General features: G+C 39.1%; 1 protein-coding gene across 3 annotated transcripts in view; it reads left to right on the top strand.

Moving 5' to 3' along the window:
* The window catches only part of ankfn1b (ankyrin repeat and fibronectin type III domain containing 1b), a 202,444-nt gene that overhangs the window by 49,633 nt on the left and 132,176 nt on the right, over positions 1-20,635 (top strand). For all 3 annotated transcript variants that reach the window (XM_081600715.1, XM_081600716.1, XM_081600714.1), the window contains one exon: positions 3,333-3,556. In XM_081600715.1, the coding sequence (XP_081456841.1) occupies positions 3,333-3,556 (224 nt within the window). The remainder of the gene's footprint in view (positions 1-3,332; positions 3,557-20,635) is intronic.

Genomic DNA, 20,635 nt, shown 5'->3' with positions numbered 1-20,635 from the left:
TAGTTTTGTCTTATTTCAAGTAACTTTAAAGTATCTTTGTAGCTAGATGTAGAGGCTTGTTTTATGTAAATAATTCTTTAATACTGATGAAGAAGTTTTGGTTTAACCGTCAGACCATTTCACTTATAAGAAGGCATTTTGCCATGTTATAAGTTAATTTATCTGCCAAAGGAACTAGAACTTTTTCAATATTAAGGAATTATTTCCTTAAAATGTTGGCTGTAAATCTTGCTGAAAAGTTTCTTTTAAGCTCGTTTGTCTTATTCCAAGTGTAGTAAGATATTTGCACCAGAAACTAGACCAGAAATACTTGGTAAAATGTTGTGTTTTTGCAGTGCGTGCAGCAGCAGAACTTCTGGATGTAGTTAATTCAGCTAACATGGAAGAAACTGGTCTGTCTGGTTTTGTCTCTGCCTCTGCTACAAAAATCCATTCATGTTGCTTGGATTTGTTGTTTCACATTTTTAAAACTGCAAAGCTTGCTGACTTTTAGAACACATAATCCTTATTGACATTACACCAGCAGAGTTAGATAGTGACTAGTTACTTTTACTTGAGTAATTTTATTATGAAGTATCTCTACTCTGAGTAAAATTTCTGGATTCTCTACCCACTCAATGAAAAACAAACATGTTTTATTAAAGTTTCACAACTGGAGTACAGTTTGGGTTGCTAGGTAACGGCACAGTCTGAGTCAACGATCAGGAGGTTTTTGAAAGGGCTCGTTTTCCACACACCAAAAAACATTAGCTTATTGCCAAAAAACAAGTATTGATTTAGACCCAAATTGAATAACAAAGATGTGCAAAGTGTGAACTTTGCATAATAGGTTCCCTTTAATAAAATACACTGGAGTTTGTGGTAAAACTTTAGCTAGGCACCATTTCGTATATCCTTAAACTGTTTATAAAGATGTTAAAAAATATAAAAACGACCACCATTTTCTTGTAAAGTTTTGGTTTTATATCTTAATTTCCTTCAGATTTTCAGGAAGCGTCGCCTCTCAGAGGAACCGTTTCTCCTCCACATTCATTTCCATGTTTGTGCTGCTCAGCCTCCCTTCAGCGGCTCTCTCAGGACGCTTCACGCTGACAGCAGCGCAGGCAGCAGCCGCAGCATTTACTGCCATTTATGTCTACAGACAGAAGCTCTGCTGGCATCTGCATGTCAGCAGAGCTTCAGGAAATCAACGTCACTTAGCTGTGATAGAGGAAAATATACCTTACTGAAGACTTTCTGAATTGTACATGTACTACACAGATAATAAACACCTTTAATTAACCAGAACAATACTAATACACACACAAACATGTCTGCAGATCATTGTTCTGTTTGGGTTTGTTCTGCTCCATAATCTGCCCCATTCCGGGTCTCAGGCACAGACGTTAAGGAAAGTTTTAGACCCCTGCCTGTTAACACTTCAGTATTCACAGATTCACCTCTTCATGGATTTTTCTCTACTTCAAATTATTTGTGAATTTATCTATTTCCAGATTTTATATAGTGTTTATGTAAAATATTGGAAAGAAAAGGCAGCCTAGTGTAAAGCAGAAGTTTGAAATTTAGTACTATTTTTTTCCCAGAGTTGGGTAGTAACTTAGTTACATTTACTCAATTACATTTACTTTTTTTTGACATTTTATTATGAGGTATTTCTACTCTTACTTGAGTAAAATGTCTGGATTCTCTACTGAAAGAAAAACAAACATGTTTACCAGACACACCTGCAGTTTTTATTAAATTTTCATATGTTTTTGATTGAAAGAAACTGATTTAGATTTTCTTTTGCCTGATTTTGTTATGTTTTTTATGAATTATTGTCATTTCCGTCCTTAAAATACCGAAATTTCCACTTTATATTTTGGTCTGACTGATTATGTCATTTTTAAATCTTAATAAATGATTGATAATTTGATCAGTTACTCAGTACTTGACTAGACTTTTTTTTTTACCAAATGCTTTTTTACTCGAGTAATTTCTTGGGCAAATTTACTTCAGTAAAAATACGTTGAAGTAGTGCTACTTTTACTTGAGTACAATTTTGGGTAATCACTATTTCTGCATTAATATACTGTTATTATATTGTCTGTTATTATATATATATTTTTTTACCTTGTACTGTGTTTAAATGTATGTTATTAAACTTTTATTAACTCACCCGCTCAGATGGAAACTAAGGCTACGTTAACACTCAATCCTGATTTTTATTTTATTTTTGTGAAATCAGATAATAATATATATTTCTTTCTCTTCTTTTCCCGGCGTGGTTGTTTACACTTCCAAATATATCCTACTTGTATGTGATTTCCCGTGTGAACTGCAAATGACCTGAAAGTGTCCCGCATGTGCAGTAGAGGGCGCAATAACGTCACACATACAGAGTGTGCTCAGTGTTTTGTCACCCGCCATAAAAAAAAAGAAGAAGAAGAAGAAGTAGAGCTCGGTGTTTGCGGAAGTAAACGTGGATGCTAACGGTGTAGCATACCTTACAATTTTGAAGTTGTTGTCCGACCGGAACCAGCATATTAACAACTTAATCCTCATTATCGTCCGCCATCGTTGTTGTTTTTCTTCCCACTTGCATCAGGACGCAGAATAGTGACGTTTGTCGAGTTTCAATGACGTTCTGGTCGGAAGAATGCGATATGGACGTACCTTTTTCAATAATTTACCTGTAAATGTTCTCAAAACAACAATAATATTGTTTATCACGATAATTTCTGCGTCGTTTGTCCTGATAGAGGACAAATGTTCTCAAAACAACAATAATATTGTTTATCACGATAATTTCTGCGTCGTTTGTCCTGATAGAGGACAAATGTTCTCAAAACCACAATAATATTGTTTATCACGATAATTTCTGCATCGTTTGTCCTGATAGAGACCAGATTGCTGTGTTGTTACAACATGTTGACCGTTTTTGATGCTGGCATCGGCTGAAGAGGCTTCGTTAACAGTTTAATGAGCGCTGTGGGAAGATGTCTGACAATGCAGAGCGATGAGACGTGATTGGTGCAGCACAGACAGCTTCGCTCCCACAGCACAGATCCGTCTCTGCCGTGGAAGAAAAACGCTGCTGCAGAACTCTTCCTTTGTTGTAAATGAGCCATCATTTCTGTCCAGCAGCTGTAATCATAATCAAGTTGTTCATAAGTCAGGCGAAGAATAATATGGTTAGAAAGCAGCTGAGCTTAAAGGGAAGCTAAATTACATTCCAGGCGTGTTTTATGGAGGCCGTCGTCGGATGACAGCTTCCGATAATTGTGTCGTCCAATTTGTCTTGCTCTCATTTATCTACCTGTCTCTGTTTTTTCCCCCCTCTCTGCTTCTAGGGGAGCTGTGGCGCTTGGAGGACGATGTGGAGGGAGACAACGAGACGGAGCAGAGCGGCGGCACCGAGGCCCGGCCGCGCTCCCAGTCGCCGTTCTCCCACTTCCGGGCGCGGGCCGCCTACCTCCGGAAGAGCATGTCGGCCGACGACCACCTGGACATGGGCCTGGACTACAGCTCCGCCAAGACGGCGCGCAGCAGCAAGGGCAAGCTCAAGAGGAAATTTGTAAGTGTGAGCGCTTCGCGGTTTGTTGGGTTTTTGTTGCAGGGGTGCTCAAGTCCGGTCCTCGAGAGCTACCATCCAGCAACTTTTAGAAATATCCTTACTCCAACAGACCGGGATCAGCTCTAAGCAGGCCTGGTAACGAGCCTTTCATTTGATCCAGGTGTGTTGGAGCAGGGAAGCATCTGAAAGTTGCAGCTCTTGAGGACTGGACTTGAGCATCCCTGGAGAGGATGCTTCAGTGTTGCTCGGCGTGGATCTTTGGTTGTTTCTGATTTCAGGTGGGATAAAAAGGCATTACAGTTAAAATGTGGCATGCAAAAGAAATGGAGATAAATCACTGCTGTACTAAATGCAGTACATAATTCAGCGATGCACTCTTCAGTGAGAATGTTGCTATAAGTGCCCATGACTCAAAGATAACAGTATTTTCCCGACTGTTGGTCACTGGAGTCTGATTTTTTATTTTCTCTCTGAATGTTGACTTTAATCTCATAGTTCAGATTTTTTTCTTAGAAATTGTGACATTAATCTCTGAATTTAGACTTTTGTTTCTCTCGGAATTTCTATATTTTTCTCAGACTTTAACTTTTTTCCTTGAAATTCTAACATTAATCTCAGTATTCTGATGTTGCTCAAGAATTGGGACTTCTTTCTTAGAAATTGTGGCGAGTGGCAAATTTAGCCTTTTAGAATTATGATTTTTTTTTTCTGAATTATGGTCCATTCCTGATTTCTGACTTTATTTTCAGCATTCTCATTTCTTCTTTTCCTCTGAATATATTTTAAATATTTTTCTCAGAATTCTGACTTTAAATTTAAAATTCAAAGTTTTTTTCCCTTTCCCTTTTTTTCTTAGAAATTCTGAAATTAATCTCAGAAATTAGACTTTTGTTTCCCTCTGAATTATTACTTTCATTTTGGGATTCTGACTCCGGAGTTTAAGTCGCATCAGTCATAAAAAATGCGTTAGGAAATAGAAACAACATGGATAAGTCTTTCTTTTTTTTGGTGGGATCTCCTCCAGGTTGTCTGCTGAGTTGTTGAGTTCAGTTACCTGAAAGAAGTCATGAATTTAGCAGATATTAAAAGATAAACCTGACAACTGTTACCTCTTTATTTACTGATGAGTCAGCGCTGTGGCCTCTGATTTTCAGCATCTTATTTTTAAACGGTGAATATTCAAAAAGCAGCTTTAAAGTCGCTGGTGTGATGAAATGTTGAACCACACACGGTTTTAAGAAGCAGTTTTCCTGATGGTTGTTGTTGAGTGAAGCTGTTGGCCGGTTGGATGCAGGCGGTCGGGTCCAGCGTCGGATCAGCACTAAGCCAGCTGAGCCGTTTCAGATATAATGAGCAGGAACTTGCTGTTTGCTGCTTTAACGGCTTTATGTGTGTCTTGTTTTCCGATTTGCATGAAGCAAACAGAAAGTTGAATCCTTTAAACATTTGTAGGCAGGAGACGAAACCCACGGCGGCTTTTCTCCGTCCGGAGGTTCAGCGCCGGACGATCCAAACTGAAACTGTTCCTCCATCTTTATCCGTCTCTGTTTCTAAATCCACTGTAAACAATTAATAACAACTTAATGTGGAAATATTTCAGTCAATGCTCTGATTGATCCTGAAAAGGTTAAATTGATCATTGGTGCCAGAATTTTTTTTAATCTGAATTATTTATAATCGAAGGTATTAAAATCTAAAATGTGAACAAACTTACAAAAAACAACAGAAAAACATGAATATTTATAAAGTTTTATTCAATTTGGGCATTTTTTTAATAACACATAAATATTCAAACACCAAATAGTTTTTATTTTTTACTTTATTCTTACCAGTTTATTCAGTAAATTGGAGATAATTAATGTGATTTCTGTAATCTGCATGTGAATTAGGCTTAAAACCATAATGTACAGTTCTTTGTCTTGTCCGTCGTTAAAGTGCTTATTTCTAAATTGACAGTTTTTATTTTCATGTATTTTAGTTGTGACAGAAAATGTCTGAATATTAATCAGAGATAATCTGAGCATTTTTAAGATTTTGTTTTACAGTACACAGTATTTATCGCTCCATCTTCATCCCTTGGATTAAAGAAACGTAGAAATGTTATTGCATATAATATATTTGTGTATTTTTTGTAAATAACAGCGCTAACGTCCGTCCACAAAATAAACATTTATGAAGTTTTAACTCCTTTAATTTTAGTTTTAGTGATTAAAGTCTTCTCGTTTTTAAATATAACTTAAATTTTTTACCCAGTCCCATGAATTTAATTTGTAGTACTTCTCTTATATAATAAAAATACTATAATTTTATTTAATCCAAACATATTTAAGTTGTCAGGAAAAATATTTTTTCTATAAATGCAAATAGAAACCAGTAAAACGGGACATTTTATTCAGATTGCAACGGGTGGAAATGAAAATAAAATCCGATTAAAGTTGGAATCTCAGTGGGAATCAGCATCTCAAAATCTGCTGAATAGGCAAATATTTCCATGTAATTTAAGGGACTTTAAAGGGAAAAACTGAAAAATTTTAACGTATGCAAAATGTTTCGACCCGATTCCAAATAAAATGAGATAAAACAAGCATTACTTGGGAACCCAGGAGTTTTGGTGAAGGGAATCTGCAGGTAATTCCTTCTAAATGTCAAAATATCTTATTAATGTGGCACAGATGCAGAGCCGCAGCGTTTGGGCTCCTGTAATTAACGAAGAGTCTAAACGAGCGTTGTGCACGTCGCTCTGGGCCGTCTGGGCGACTCGGCTCCGTTCGCTGCAGCCATTAAACATTAAAGACCTTTTTATTGTCCTCTGGTAATTTAATCAGGAAACTTTAGACCTCATTACCAGCCCAAACTTTGTAATCGACTCTTCAAGGCAGAAGAGCAACAGGACACCTGCGCAGGCGGATGGCAGCTGCTCGTTTCTGCTGGATTCAACGTTTTTTCTCCGCTGACTGAACCTCAGACGGATCTTTCACTTTATTTTTCCGTGTTTTCTCGGAGCAGCCTGGATTTATGTGTGGAGGGAGGAATGGGACCGGCTCTGGATGCGATGGCCTGCCGCTGGTGTTTCGGGGTGAGCGCTCAGCCAGGCAACATCACAGGCTCTTACAGAGACGCCTTATTAATGCATAATTCCTGTTTTTAATATAGCAGTGGCATTACGTTAATTGGTTTGAAGCATTACGCGGGATAATGCATCAGGTGATGCTTTTATTCATGCAGCCCTTTTGTGCATCTGCACAAAAACGGCACCTCTCCTGGGAGAAACGGCAGAAATAAAAGCGTTATCCAGCTTACATAAGGCCATCACGTTTCCCTCCGTTTACCAGTAAAACCACTGGAAGCTTCTGTTTTTAAAACTCTATCCAGACTCGGATAGATCTTTCATGTCTTTAATAATTCATCTGTACTTCCTGTCGGTTATAACTCCTTTTCATTTCTTTCTGTCGGTGCCAAAAGCAAAAAAAATTGACTTATTTTGGGGGAAATTTGCAGTGGGAGCAGGATTTTATTTGCAGCTCAACTCTGATGAAAACTCGGCTCAGCCTCACGGAGGCAGCGGTCGCTCTGGGCGGAGCCGACGGCCGAACCGTGTAGACATGAACACACAACATGGAGCAACAACGTGTCTTATCTTCTAGTTTTTAGCCTTGTTGTGTCTAATTTAATGCTGATTTCCTACAGATAAAAACTTCTTTTATCTGTACTCAACTTATGACGAGGCCTAAAATGATAACATCATTTACTGGACGATACATTGTTCCAGAAATGATTGTGATAAATGATGATCTTGTTGTTTTGAGACCATTTTCCAGTAACACAATGGTACTAATGACATTCAACAAACTGTATTTAATCATAAAGGAGTAACCTGGTAATCCTTGACTTAAAAATATCTGGTTTTTATTTTGCTCAAGTTTTCTTTAGTAAAGTGAACTTTTCTTGTGTCGTTTTAAAAATGACGTAAAGAAAACAGGAATCTTTGTTTTGCCTCTCGTTGCTCCTCAACACGCCACACGCCTCCACAGCTGCCGGCGTTCAGCATCACTGACAGGATGGAAAATACACAAGTTTACGACTAAATCAAAGTCAAATTAAATCCACTGATTGTGTTTCTCTCTCTGATAATTGCCTATCGATTAATCAGTTCCCATGGAATCTCTGTTTTATTGTGTGCAGCGAAGACGACAAATCAAAGCGACGCGTAAAGATTTACTGGTTAGCACGACAACATCTGGTAGCTGCAGAGGTTGAGCCGCTGAGTTCACCGCCTGCTGGTCGTGTTTTCAGAGCGGACTGAGCGTTACTGTAGCGTAACGGCCCTGCAGGCCTGAAAGGAAGCCACCGGTAAGACGCAGAGGACTCGACTTATCGGGAAGACCTTTCTTAATCTCCTTGAATGTAATGAGAGATTCCAATCTGGGAGGAAACGCGCTCGGTCGGCTGGGTGAGATGATTTGTGTGCGGCTCAGGCGGACGGAGGAGAAAGTGCTGGCAGCGAGGTAACGGCGAGTGAATGTATTGTTGTGTTTGTACGGCTGCCAAATTGTGCATTATGGTAAAAGTTAATTACTTTCTGTAACAATATTATCTCCTTTCCAGAAATCCATCCTCTGAACTATCCGTGTGTCTGTCTCTGCTGCTGCCTCAGCGGTTTATGACGAAAAGTAAAGCTTTTTTATTTTCACTTTTTCACATTTTTTTTAAGCTGCTTTTCACGTCGTCATGCTCACAGACTGCAGGATGTCTGGTGGCAGTCCTTCCACCTTCACCTGCACAGGCCAGGTTTTTGTTTTTTTACTAATTAAAGACGCATTGACAACAATCCAACACTGCAAAAACACAAACTCTTTCCAAGTAGTTTTGGTTTAGTTTCTGGTGCAGATATCCTAGTTCACTGGAAATAAGACAAAACGAACTTAAAAGCAACTTTTCAGGGGGCGCTTCCGGAGTAAGATGGAGTAGAGACGGATATTTCAGAGCTCCTGCAGGTTTACTAACATATTCGTTCTAAATTCCACAATTGCTACTAATTGCAACCTAAATTGGGTTATCAAAGGTTCTGGACCATAAAGAGCTCTGTTTCAGTGGACACTTCTTGATAAATGGCGGATAAACTTCGTAAATTCAAGTACGACGGTAATACGGCGAAGCTAACTGCTAACACCAGAGCCACGAGGCAGCGTGCACCTGAGGACGAAGACCCACAACCCAAGAGCTCTAGCATGAGTGAGGAGATGAGAGCCGATATCCTATCCTCTATTCGCGGGGAAATCTCTAAAATCATAAGGGAGGAAATGAGGAGTGTGCTGTCTGAAGAGTTCACTACTCTCAGAGCTGACATACAAGCTGTGAGGGCCGAGATAGCTAGCAATGCCGCTGCTATCCGCGCAGACATTACCTCAATTGAAACGGACATGGAAGATGTGAAAGGCGGATTGTCTACATGGTCTGATGAGGTAAACACGTTGCAATCCACCGTTATTGAACTTCAGAGCGAGCTGGTTAAGATGCGGGACAAATGTGAGGACATGGAGGGGAGGATGAGGCGCGGAAATATCCGTATAGTTGGCGTTGCGGAGCAGCCTAACTCCGCCGATCCTAAAGAGGTTTCTAAAATTATTAAAGAGGTGCTCCAGATGGACCGGGAGGTAAAAGTCGATCGTTCACACCGGACAGCTGCTTTGACGAAACCGGGAGGTGGAGAAAGACCTCGTGTGATCATCGCCAAGCTGCACTATGATGGAGACGCCGCTGATATCCTGAGGAGAGCCAGAGACAAAGCCCCGCTGATCTACCAGGGTAAAAGAATCGCCATCTTCCCGGATTACACCACCAGTGTGGCCAAGGCGCGCGCGGCCTTCTCCGAGGTACGGAAAGCTTTACGGGGACGGAGCGATGTCCGCTTCGGATTACTTTACCCAGCAAGACTCAAAATCACATACAAAGAGGACAGCAAGGAGTTTCGGGATCCTGTGAAGGCCATGGACTACATACGGAAGACCATCCCGGCTACAATATCTGGGTCTGAATAGTAAGGAAAATGTTAAATGCTAAATTGGCACGACTAGTTCCAGTAGTCTTCAATTTCGAAATAATGTGCCTTTAGTTGCTTAAGCCCTAAATGTGATTTTGTTAAGCAATGTTACCTCTCCAAACTGGCAGGTATATGTTAGTACGTGACTGTTACTTCTAACCTTGTTAAATCACTACGACATAATTTGCCTTGATTAGGTTGTATTATTATCATTAGCAGATTCTTTGTTACATTGTGGTTACTGTACATATACTTATGTTCTCCTGCGGGAGCCTGAGCTTCCATACTTTTATCTTCTCTTTCTGTCGATTTTTGTTATATTTTTATTATTATTTTTATTTAGTTTTTTTTTTTTTTTTTGTACACATCCAGTTCTCTTCTGGTTGTGTTTGTTGCTGCTTTTTATAGTGGCTAGGGACTTAAACCCACTTCCTTGCATTATATTAGCAATGCAAACTTTTATTTGTGTTTTTTGCGTTTTGATCCTTCTGTTCCCGGAGGATCTTATTGCAACTAAAAAAGCAGAGCATCTGAATCTTAGTTTTGTAAATAGTGTACAGCAAAGCCTTACTTCCTCTCTGTTCTTTTCTACTTATCGGTTCTTACATTGTATTGTGATCAGCATGCATGTTACTCAAATGTTTGGGTCCATCCATCATTCGGCCGTCACTGCCTCCAATACAATGTTACCATATATATTTTAAATTAAAATAGTTATGAGTACTCTAAATGTAACAAGTTATAATGTCAGGGGCTTGCATAGTCCTATTAAAAGAAAGAAAATTTTACTGCAACTCAGACAATCAAAATGTCAGGTAGCACTACTACAAGAAACGCACTTATCTGATTTGGAACATTCAAAATTAAATAAGTCTTGGGCTGATAAAGTTTACTACTCGTCACATTGTTCTGGTAGGAAAAGGGGGGTGGCTGTACTGATCCATAGGCAGACCAATTTCACGGAAACGTTAGTATATAAGGACAAGGAGGGTAGGTTTATACTGGTAAACGGGATAATTGATGGAACAGCAGTTTCCTTTGTAAACGTATATGCTCCTAATGAAGATGTTCCAGGATTTATTAAGTCAGTCTTCAATATGATTGCTGAATACAGCTCTGGGCTACTGATTGTGGGAGGTGATTTTAATTGTGTGATGTCTAACATAGACAGGCAACCAACCTCTCAGTCTCGCATATCTAAGATGGGCAAAATACTTAAAACTCTATCGGTGGAGGCTGGATTGGTGGATGTATGGCGGTCCAAATTCCCAAAGGAGAGAGATTTTACATTCTATTCAAGCCGTCATGCCTCTTACTCACGAATAGATTATTTCTTTACTGCGAAGGCCGAATTACACAGGATTGAGGATATTAGGATATTGCCCATTACAATTTCTGATCATGCACCTGTTACTGTCAAGTGGAATATAGGTCTGACACCATCGTTTAAACAATGGAGACTTAATGCCTCTCTCCTTAATGACAAGGAATTTGTTGCATTTGTCAAATCAGACCTTAAAACTTATTTAGACATAAACAACACGCCGGAAACATCTCCTATAATGTTGTGGGACTGTGCAAAGGCCTATCTAAGAGGCAGCATCATCTCCTACACGACTGCAAAAAAAGACAAATGGCAGCCAAACAGAAATATTTAGAAGATAGAATCCAGGAACTGGAACTTCAACATAAAAAGTCTAGGGCATCCAGAACTCTGAATGATTTGAATATAACACGCAGGGAACTCCAAGATTTATTGTTAGAAAAGATAGAAGGTAACGTTCGTTTTGCCAAACAACGGTACTATGAAAATGGAAATAGAGCGAGCAGACTTTTGGCCTTCCGACTTAAAAAACAACAGTCCTCAAATGTTATTCAGAAGCTGAAATCGGGCCATAAATCAATTTCAAAACCAAAAGATATTGCTGAAACATTTGCAGAATTTTACAAGGTCCTATACCAGGACTCTGACACTTGCTCTGATGAGAGTAAGATAGCAGACTATTTACAAAACATAAATATTTCTGAGTTATCTGAGACTGTAGCTAAACAATTAGATATGCCAATTCAAGAAGACGAAATCAAAAACGTGGTCTCATCCCTTAAAAATAATAAGTCTCCAGGCCCCGATGGTTTCATAAATGAATTTTATAGTTGTTTCATAGACGAAGTTAGCCCTCTTTTATTGGATGCATACCGCTTTTCTTTAGAAAATAAGAAAATGGCGCCTTCTTGGTCTGATGCCACAATAGTTGTGTTACATAAAGAAGGTAAGGATCCCACTGACTGTGGGTCATATAGACCATTATCGATGCTTAACGGAGATGTTCGCATTCTAACTAGTATTCTGGCAAAACGTTTAAATGTCATAGTAACTCAAATCATACATCCAGATCAAACTGGGTTTATTGTCGGGAGGCATTATGGAAATAATCTGCGGCGCTTATTGAATATCTTGTCACACCGAAAAGAACATAAAGATATGACAGCTGTGATTTCTTTAGATGCCCAAAAGGCTTTTGATCGCGTGTCATGGAAATACCTTACTCAAGCCTTAAAGAGGTTTAAATTTGGGCCCAAGTTTATAGATTGGATCCATACAATATATTCATCCCCACAGGCTGCGGTTAGAGTTAATGGTTTTAGATCGGCAAGTTTCAAGCTGGAGCGCGGATGCAGGCAAGGCTGCCCTCTGTCACCTCTTTTGTTTGCAATTAGCATTGAACCGCTGGCCCAGCTTCTCAGGGACAGCGATGACATCCAAGGGATTTTGATTGGTTCCGAGGAACATAAAATATCTCTGTACGCTGATGATGTCCTCCTGTATCTATCTGATCCTGCTTCATCAATACCCCGTCTGAGAGAAATGATCTCTGTTTATGGTCATTTTTCTGGCTATAAAATAAATGTTGATAAGACTGAGGCAATGGATGTCAATGGTAAGATTCCACTAAGGGTTAAACAATTGAGTGGCTTTAGGTGGCCAAGATCAGGCATTAGATATCTAGGCATCAACATTCCCCTCTCTTTAAATGATTTGTATCATGCTAATTATAGCAAAACTCTGGATATAATTAAAAAAGACCTAGAGCGATGGTCAGCATTACCTTTATCTCTCCTTGGCCGCGTTGAAACCATTCGGATGAATGTATTACCCAGATTATTGTATTTGTTCCAAATGGTACCAATTGCTATACCTAAACCCACATTCGTTGAACTGGATAAAATTATATCAAAATTTATATGGCAAGGCAAGCGTCCTCGTATAAAATATAAAACACTTCAAAAAAGTAAGACAGATGGGGGTCTTAATCTTCCTGATTTAAAATATTATTATTGGGCAGCTCAGTTAAGACCTTTGATTTCATGGATTCAACAGGACTCCCAAACAAGATGGTTGAGTATAGAGCAAGCACAGTGCTCAGTACCATTGAGGGTATTGCCTTTTTAGATATTCCAGTTAAGGATCTGCCACTGTGGACTAAAGTCACTCTTAACATTTGGATCAAGGTGCGTATCTCGTTCAAGCTTCCAAGAGGTTTATCAATATTAACAAGCATAGGACATATTAAATCCTTTACACCTAATTCCTTGGACAAAAATTTTGCTAAGTGGACTGAAAAGGGGCTCACATTTCTTCATAAATTGATCGACAGAAACAACCTCTTATCGTTTGAAGAATTAAGTAGGAAATTCCTTCTCCAGAAAAGTGATTTCTTTCGATATTTACAGTTGCGCTCTTTTTGTTTGCACACAAAGACTGGGAAAGAGTACTAAATCCCACACCAATAGAAAATCTTATAGTCCATTTCCAGAAAGGGGGAGAGGACAAAAAATTGATAGCCAAATTATATAGGGTATTTTTGTCGATGAACATTAACAAACCCTCCTGGACAAAACAAAGATGGGAGGCAGAGATGGCCAAAATAATTTCGGACAAAACATGGGAGGATATCTGCTCTGAGGCTCACCGAGTTACTAACTCAAATACATGGAGGGAATTTAAATGGAAAATTATTAGCAGATATTTCAGGACCCCTGATGTAGTTGCTAAAATGGATCCTAAGGTCCCTAGCTTGTGTTGGAGAAATTGTGGTTCAAGGATCCCCAACCACACACACGTTTTTTGGTCCTGCCCCAAACTCAAAAACTTTTGGGATGAGGTGTATAGAGCTATAAACCGTATCTTTTCTGGGGTCATCCCAAGGGATGTTACTGTTGCCTTACTCGGTATTATTCCTGATGGTTTGCAAGGGCGGGCCAAAATGTATTTGTTAAATGTTCTTTTTACAGCAGCCCTGAAATGCATTACAATTAGGTGGATGCAATTGGAGCCGCCTTCTTACGACTTATGGGTTCAAAAAGTAAAGGAATTGCATACAATGGAAAAGATAACCTACTCACTCAGACTTCAAAAATCCAAGTATGACCTGCGCTGGGGACCTGCAAAGGCCCTGTTGATTTAGTTAAACCTAATGGATTTGTCTTTTGCCTTATGTCGTTTGGTTTTCTCTTCCAGAGTCCATTCTTATTTAAATGGTGTACAGTGATGAGTCTATAAACATGCTGTAGCTGTAAATTGTTATTCCAAGATGTTTATTGTATGGAAAACATCATATTGTCAACATTTGTATTATGTACCACTGAAGTATGATTGTACTTTGCTCTGCTGGAAAAAATTATTAAAAATCTAAGTTCAAAAAAAAAAAAAAAAAAAAGCAACTTTTCAGCAGGAAATAGCAGCTTGTTCTAAGTTCTAGCTCCGCTGGCACCGTTACCTAGCAACCCCAGCCAAGCCCAGCCCGTTACCTAGCAACCCCAGCCAAGCCCAGCCCGTTACCTAGCAACCCCAGCCAAGCCCAGCCCGTTACCTAGCAACCCCAGCCAAGCCCAGCCCGTTACCTAGCAACCCCAGCCAAGCCCAGCCTGTTACCAAGCAACCCCAGCCAAGCCCAGCCCGTTACCAAGCAACCCCAGCCAAGCCCAGCCCGTTACCTAGCAACCCCAGCCAAGCCCAGCCCGTTACCTAGCAACCCCAGCCAAGCCCAGCCCGTTACCTAGCAACCCCAGCCAAGCCCAGCCCGTTACCTAGCAACCCCAGCCAAGCCCAGCCCGTTACCTAGCAACCCCAGCCAAGCCCAGCCCGTTACCTAGTAACCCCAGCCAAGCCCAGCCCGTTACCTAGCAACCCCAGCCAAGCCCAGCCCTTTACCTAGCAACTCCAGCCAAGCCCAGCCAGTTACCCAGCAACCCCAGCCAAGCCCAGCCTGTTACCTAGCAACCCCAGCCAAGCCCAGCCCGTTACCTAGTAACCCCAGCCAAGCCCAGCCTGTTACCAAGCAAGCCCAGCCCGTTACCTAGCAACCCATTTCTAGTTCCACTGGCAGATTATTTCACTTATAACAAAAATATTTTTTCCTTGTTGTAAGTTGATTTATCTGACACTGGAACTGGTTTTTTATCATTAAAATGAAGAAATTGACTCAAAACGATCTCATATATTTTTGCTGAATTGTTACTTATAAGCTGCTCTTGTCTTATTTCGAGTCCACTCAGATGTTTTCACTGGAAACTTAAACAGAAGAAAAATACTGGGTAAGATTTGGTGTTTTGCAGTGTCCATCCAGGTTTCATTAAATGATTTTACAAAGCTGCTGATTTGAGTCTATTTTGGTTTTTCTGTAAAAAAAAAAAGTATTTATTGTGTTAGCCAGAGTAGTAAATGCACAAAAGGGTTTTAATATTATTTTATTTAAAAAATGTAAAAAGTTCTTATATTTATTATCATGGTTTCAGTTTGATTATCATTCTCTGCACTGCAAAAACATGAAATCTTACAAAGTATTTTTTGGTCTATTTTCAGTTGAAAGTAACTTTTCATCCACGTATCTTTTGCTTCCAGTCATTCGTTTCTTCAGCTCTGGGGGGACGTTTCATGGAAATTCAGCACAAAGTGACATAAATGAGTGAAGAACAAATTAAATCTCTGAGAAAGAAAAGAAGGAACAGAGGATCCTCTTTGATCATTTTGGGAAAACCAGACACAGATACACCATAATTGGAAAAAAAGGACATGTCTTTTTATTATTATTATTGATTAGTTATTAGTTCTTCTCTACCTGAAAATCTTCCTGCTTTCTGCAGAAACTCTGAATCAAAGACCAACGTGTGGAAAATGCAGATTGCTTTTAAAAGTCTGATTTCTTTAAAACGGGGGTTTTAAAGAAATCACTGACTGAGAAGTTCATCACCTTTCGGTCTTGACTGATAAAACCAACATTAACAGACTTGTGACGCAAAGCGAGGCCAGATCTAGTTTCATTTGTTCCTCGCAGTGCGTCACACGGCTCAGATCTCCATCCAGACCCACGAACTGTCCTGATGATGCTTCAAGCTTCAAGGACTGTGTGTGTGTGTGTGTGTGTGTGTGTGTGTATGTGTGTGTGTGTCATTATATCGTCCACCTGGATTGCAGCGCTGCTCACAAACTGCAGAAATCTTTAACAGAAATGTCCAAATCTCAGTTTAATCTGCCGACTCCCTGCGGACGAAGTGTGTTTTGGTTTCTGCGTGGATGTTTTATTTATGCACGGGCGCGTCTGATGTGCAAATGCTCTCCAAAGCTCCTAATCAAAGAACGGAGCGTATCATTTCTGCTGATTGGACGGCTGTAACGACATAATGCCCCGTCCTCGCCTGTTTGCTGCGCCGCAGTCTGACACATCCTCTGATGACTCACAAAGTTTCTCAAACAAATGAAACAAGGGGAGTCAATTTACCCACGGAAGAACCGAATGCAAATAGCAGTTTGTCACGACTTCCTGATTTGCTGGAAAAGCAACAGGAAACACTGCAAGACTCTTATCAGACAAATCATTTGGAGAAATAAAACCGCAGACACATCCAGGAATGATTGATGCACTGCAAGCAGGGAGCTCAGTGGTTTCACCACCGATTAATAAACTAAATCATATTCAGCACCTTACTTTGGTGAGAAGAGTTGTGAGCAGTGGCGAAGGCTTCCTGTGGCTGAGTGCTCTCTGTTTGGGATCATTTATGCCGTAAAGAGCCGAGCGCAGAGCCTGCGATCGCATAACAAACGCACACAGAGAGCATCTTGCACTCATACAAATATCTGATATTGGCAGGAGGAATAAAGCAACTTGAGCTCCGACGTCTCAACGTTTCCTCCCCTTCGGTTCTGCTAAACTGCTGTTTTCCATTCATCTCCATAATTCTGACTCTGACCCGTCATCTGTTTGTAGAAATCAAGAATGCACTACAAAAACACAAAGTGTTTTTGGTTTAGTTTTTGGTGCAAACGTCTTATTTGCTTGAAATAAGACAAAACTAACATATGAGCAACTTTTCAGCAAAACATAGCAGCAGGCCTTTCACAATAATCAATAAATCAATTAAAACAAAATTCTTTCCATTGGTATGATGCATTGTTTCTCTTTTTTTCTCTCTTTCTACAAACAACTGGATGATAAAAGTTTTCAGTTTGGTGTTTTGGTCTCAACCAGATCTTTTTTTGAAGGAAAATTTTATTTCCAATGATTTATTTTATAAATGTTTTTATTTTGGACATTTAAAATGTCTTCCAGATCCAGTGTTAAATGTTCATTTAAATTTAAAGTTTACTGATCATTTAGAATCTGCTTTTGCTTTATTATTTTGCCATCATCATTGTATTACTTTAAAATGGTCTCAATGGAACAATATTATCGTTTATCACAATAAATTATGGAATAATTAATCAAAATCCAGATCTATATATATATATCTACTGATCTATATAGGAGCTTATTTTAATTAAGCTTACAATCTGCCAATGTTTTTTTAGTTTTTTATCAATAGTGAGGAATTATGTATTTAAAATAATCTCCTATATCTTGCTAAAAGTTACTTCTAAGTTAGTTTTGTCTTGTTTTAAGTACATTAAGATGTTTCTAGCAGAAACCAAACCAAAAACACTCAGTAAAATGTTGTGTTTTTGCAGTTTGGTTTAATATAAGATGATCTTTTTTACACGTCTGAGGATTTAGACGGAGCAGCGTCTGGAAAACTGTCCAGCCGTCCAGACTGTGGCTCGATTTGGACACGATGTGCCGTTTTCAGCTTCCTGCTTGTTTTCTTTGCTAAGTCACCGTCTGGTTTCCCCTCAGATGATTCAGTCTCACTCATCCAACATGAGCAGCAGATAAACGCGAATCATCCTTTAAACTAGACAAGTCAAATCAATGAAGGCTGCAATTTTACTTTCTCTGAGCTAAACGGCTAAATCGGTTTTGGCCTTTGATTTTTTAAATTTTTTTATTTTATTTTGTCTGATAGATGAATAAAAAAAGTGCATCAGTGTGAGATGGAGGGAAAGGAATATTAGTGATGCACTTCAAAACATTTTTTCATTGGAATCAAACTGAGAAGAAGATTTGTTTATGGTTTGAACTGCTAATAAGTATTTTTAGAAGAATGGATGGACAATTTTAGACCTTTAAATGTGAAGCAGGGTAGCTAAAAACCCTTTCAAACACTAAATAAAGTTATATAGCACTATGTGTGGAAGATTTATTAACATCTAGTTTCCCCCATCGATTCATTTGAACCCGAGTTGAAATGTCAATGTCAAATTTATTTATATAGCACTTTAAAACAGGTATAAAACTGCACCAAAGTGCTGTACAAGCACAACAACACAACGATAAAATGCAGCCATATTGGATTTTAATTCAGTTCAGAAATACTTTATTGAGCTCAAAGGGAAATTAAATGTTGGAACTCATTTAAATACTTTTTAAAATTTTACTCACCAATTGGTGTTTAGTTCAGCAAACATTACAGACTAATGAAAAGCAAAATGTGGTATTTATCTACAAAGTAAATAACCGGATAATAGAAAATGGATATATTCAAAACACAGAGCATTTGGTGTCACAACTAAAACAATAACATTCCTTAGCATATGTGGATTAGGATATACTGTTTTCTTTCAGTCTTGGCAACAAAAGAATTATTACAGATGGTGATTGCTGTGGGCAGAAATGAGCTCCTGTAGCAGTCTGTAATACAGCCGATTCAAAGACGCCTCTGATTGAAGTCTTATGAAGAGTATGCTCAGAGTTGTCAGTAAATTTCTTGATCCATCCATCCATCCATTTTCTTGCACCCTTTTTCCCTCAGTGGGGTCGGGAGGGGTGCTGGTGCCCATCTCCAGCCAACGTTTCAGGTGAGAGGCGGGGTACACCCTGGACAGGTCGCCAGTCTGTCGCAGGGCAACACAGAGACACACAGGACAAACAACCATGCACACACACACTCACACCTAGGGGCAATTTGGAGAGACCAATTAACCTGACAGTCATGTTTTTGGTCTGTGGGAGGAAACCGGAGTACCCGGAGAAAACCCACGCATACACAGGGAGAACATGCAAACTCCATGCAGAAAGACCCCAGGCCGGGAATCGAACCCAGAACCTTCTTGCTGCAAGGCAACAGCTCTACCAACTGCGCCACTGTGCAGCCTAAATTTCTTGATTTTATCTGAAATAAAGAAATTTCTGTTGTTGGTGAGAAAACTCAGACTTTCTCAAAAAAAAACTCAAACGTTGAACTTGGAAACTTACATTTTTCAGTAAAATTCAACACATATTCACACCAATGAAGTTGTAACAATGGATAATGGATTCATTTTTTTACATTTCTGCTAGTATCAAGATGTGTATTAGTGTAGTGGTTCTCAGAAAAGTGGCTTTTAATAGATATAGGTCTGTTTAAGAATGGCCTAGTCAAAGCAACAGGCCTAAATTCAACTGGATTTGTAGCTAAATTTAAAAATCCATGTATTCTGACTTGGCTTGAGCCATGGAAGAAAATGTTCAGAACATTATTCTCTAGCCATGCAAATGTACCTTTAAAAAACTGAAGCTGTATTCACAGAAAAAGCTTCTTCACACATAAAATTTTCTGATTGTGAATTGATCACACATTGAGAAAGATGAAGGTGTTTAATAACCCGACCCAGTAAAACACAGGCATGGCATTTTAATTCCCATCACAGAATGAAAGCTTAATATTTACCACTATGGTTCACCAGTTTCGTTCCAAATTGCTTCTGCTCGTGTGAGATAAACGACTCCCTCCGCTCAACCAGCCGCCCAGTTTCCCCATTAACATGCCGAGCAGATCACGTACAATAACGGGCTCGCCTCGATGTGTTCTGGGTAATACGGGAGGGTTAGTCCAGCCATTACACTGCTCAGCATTAATGTGAGAGCCGCTGAAACGTGACTTTAATTTCCATAAATCGTCTCACGTAGAGAGACTCAACTGTCCACTCTGTCTAATGCGGAGAGCGTCCTCAGGACTGGACGCTTTTTTCTACACTGTATTCTTGTGCGGATGCAGGAGCTGCATGTTACTTTACCGATGTAAACATCGTATATATAAAGATTTGCATTGAAAAATTACATTTTATTTCTTGTATATTCCAGGGCGGCAGCTAACGATTATTTTGGTAATTGGTTATTCTATGAATTTTTCAGATGATTAATCAATTATTCTGACGATTAATCAATTAGGCTGACAATAAATAACATATTCTAATCAAATAATCTGACGATTAATCAATTAGGCTGACAATAAATCAAATATTCTGACAATTAATCAATTAGGCTGACAATAAATCAAATATTCTAATCAAATATTCTGACGATTAATCAATCAGGCTGACAATAAATCAGATATTCTAATCAATTATTCTGACGATTAATCAATTAGGCTGTCAATAAATCCAATATTCTGACGATTAATCAATTAGGCTGACAAATCAAATATTCTGACGATTAATCAATTAGACTGACAAATCAAATATTCTGATGATTAATCAATTAGGCTGACAATAAATCAAAATATTCTAATCAAATATTCTGACGATTAATCAATTAGGCTGACAATAAATCAAATATTCTAATCAAATATTCTGACGATTAATCAATTAGGCTGACAATAAATCAGATATTCTAATCAATTATTCTGAC

This window comes from Poecilia reticulata, chromosome 19 (genome assembly GCF_904066995.2).
Source record: "Poecilia reticulata chromosome 19, P_reticulata-male-v2, whole genome shotgun sequence".
NCBI lineage: Eukaryota > Metazoa > Chordata > Actinopteri > Cyprinodontiformes > Poeciliidae > Poecilia > Poecilia reticulata.
This window is presented reverse-complemented; position numbering and strand designations above follow the sequence as displayed.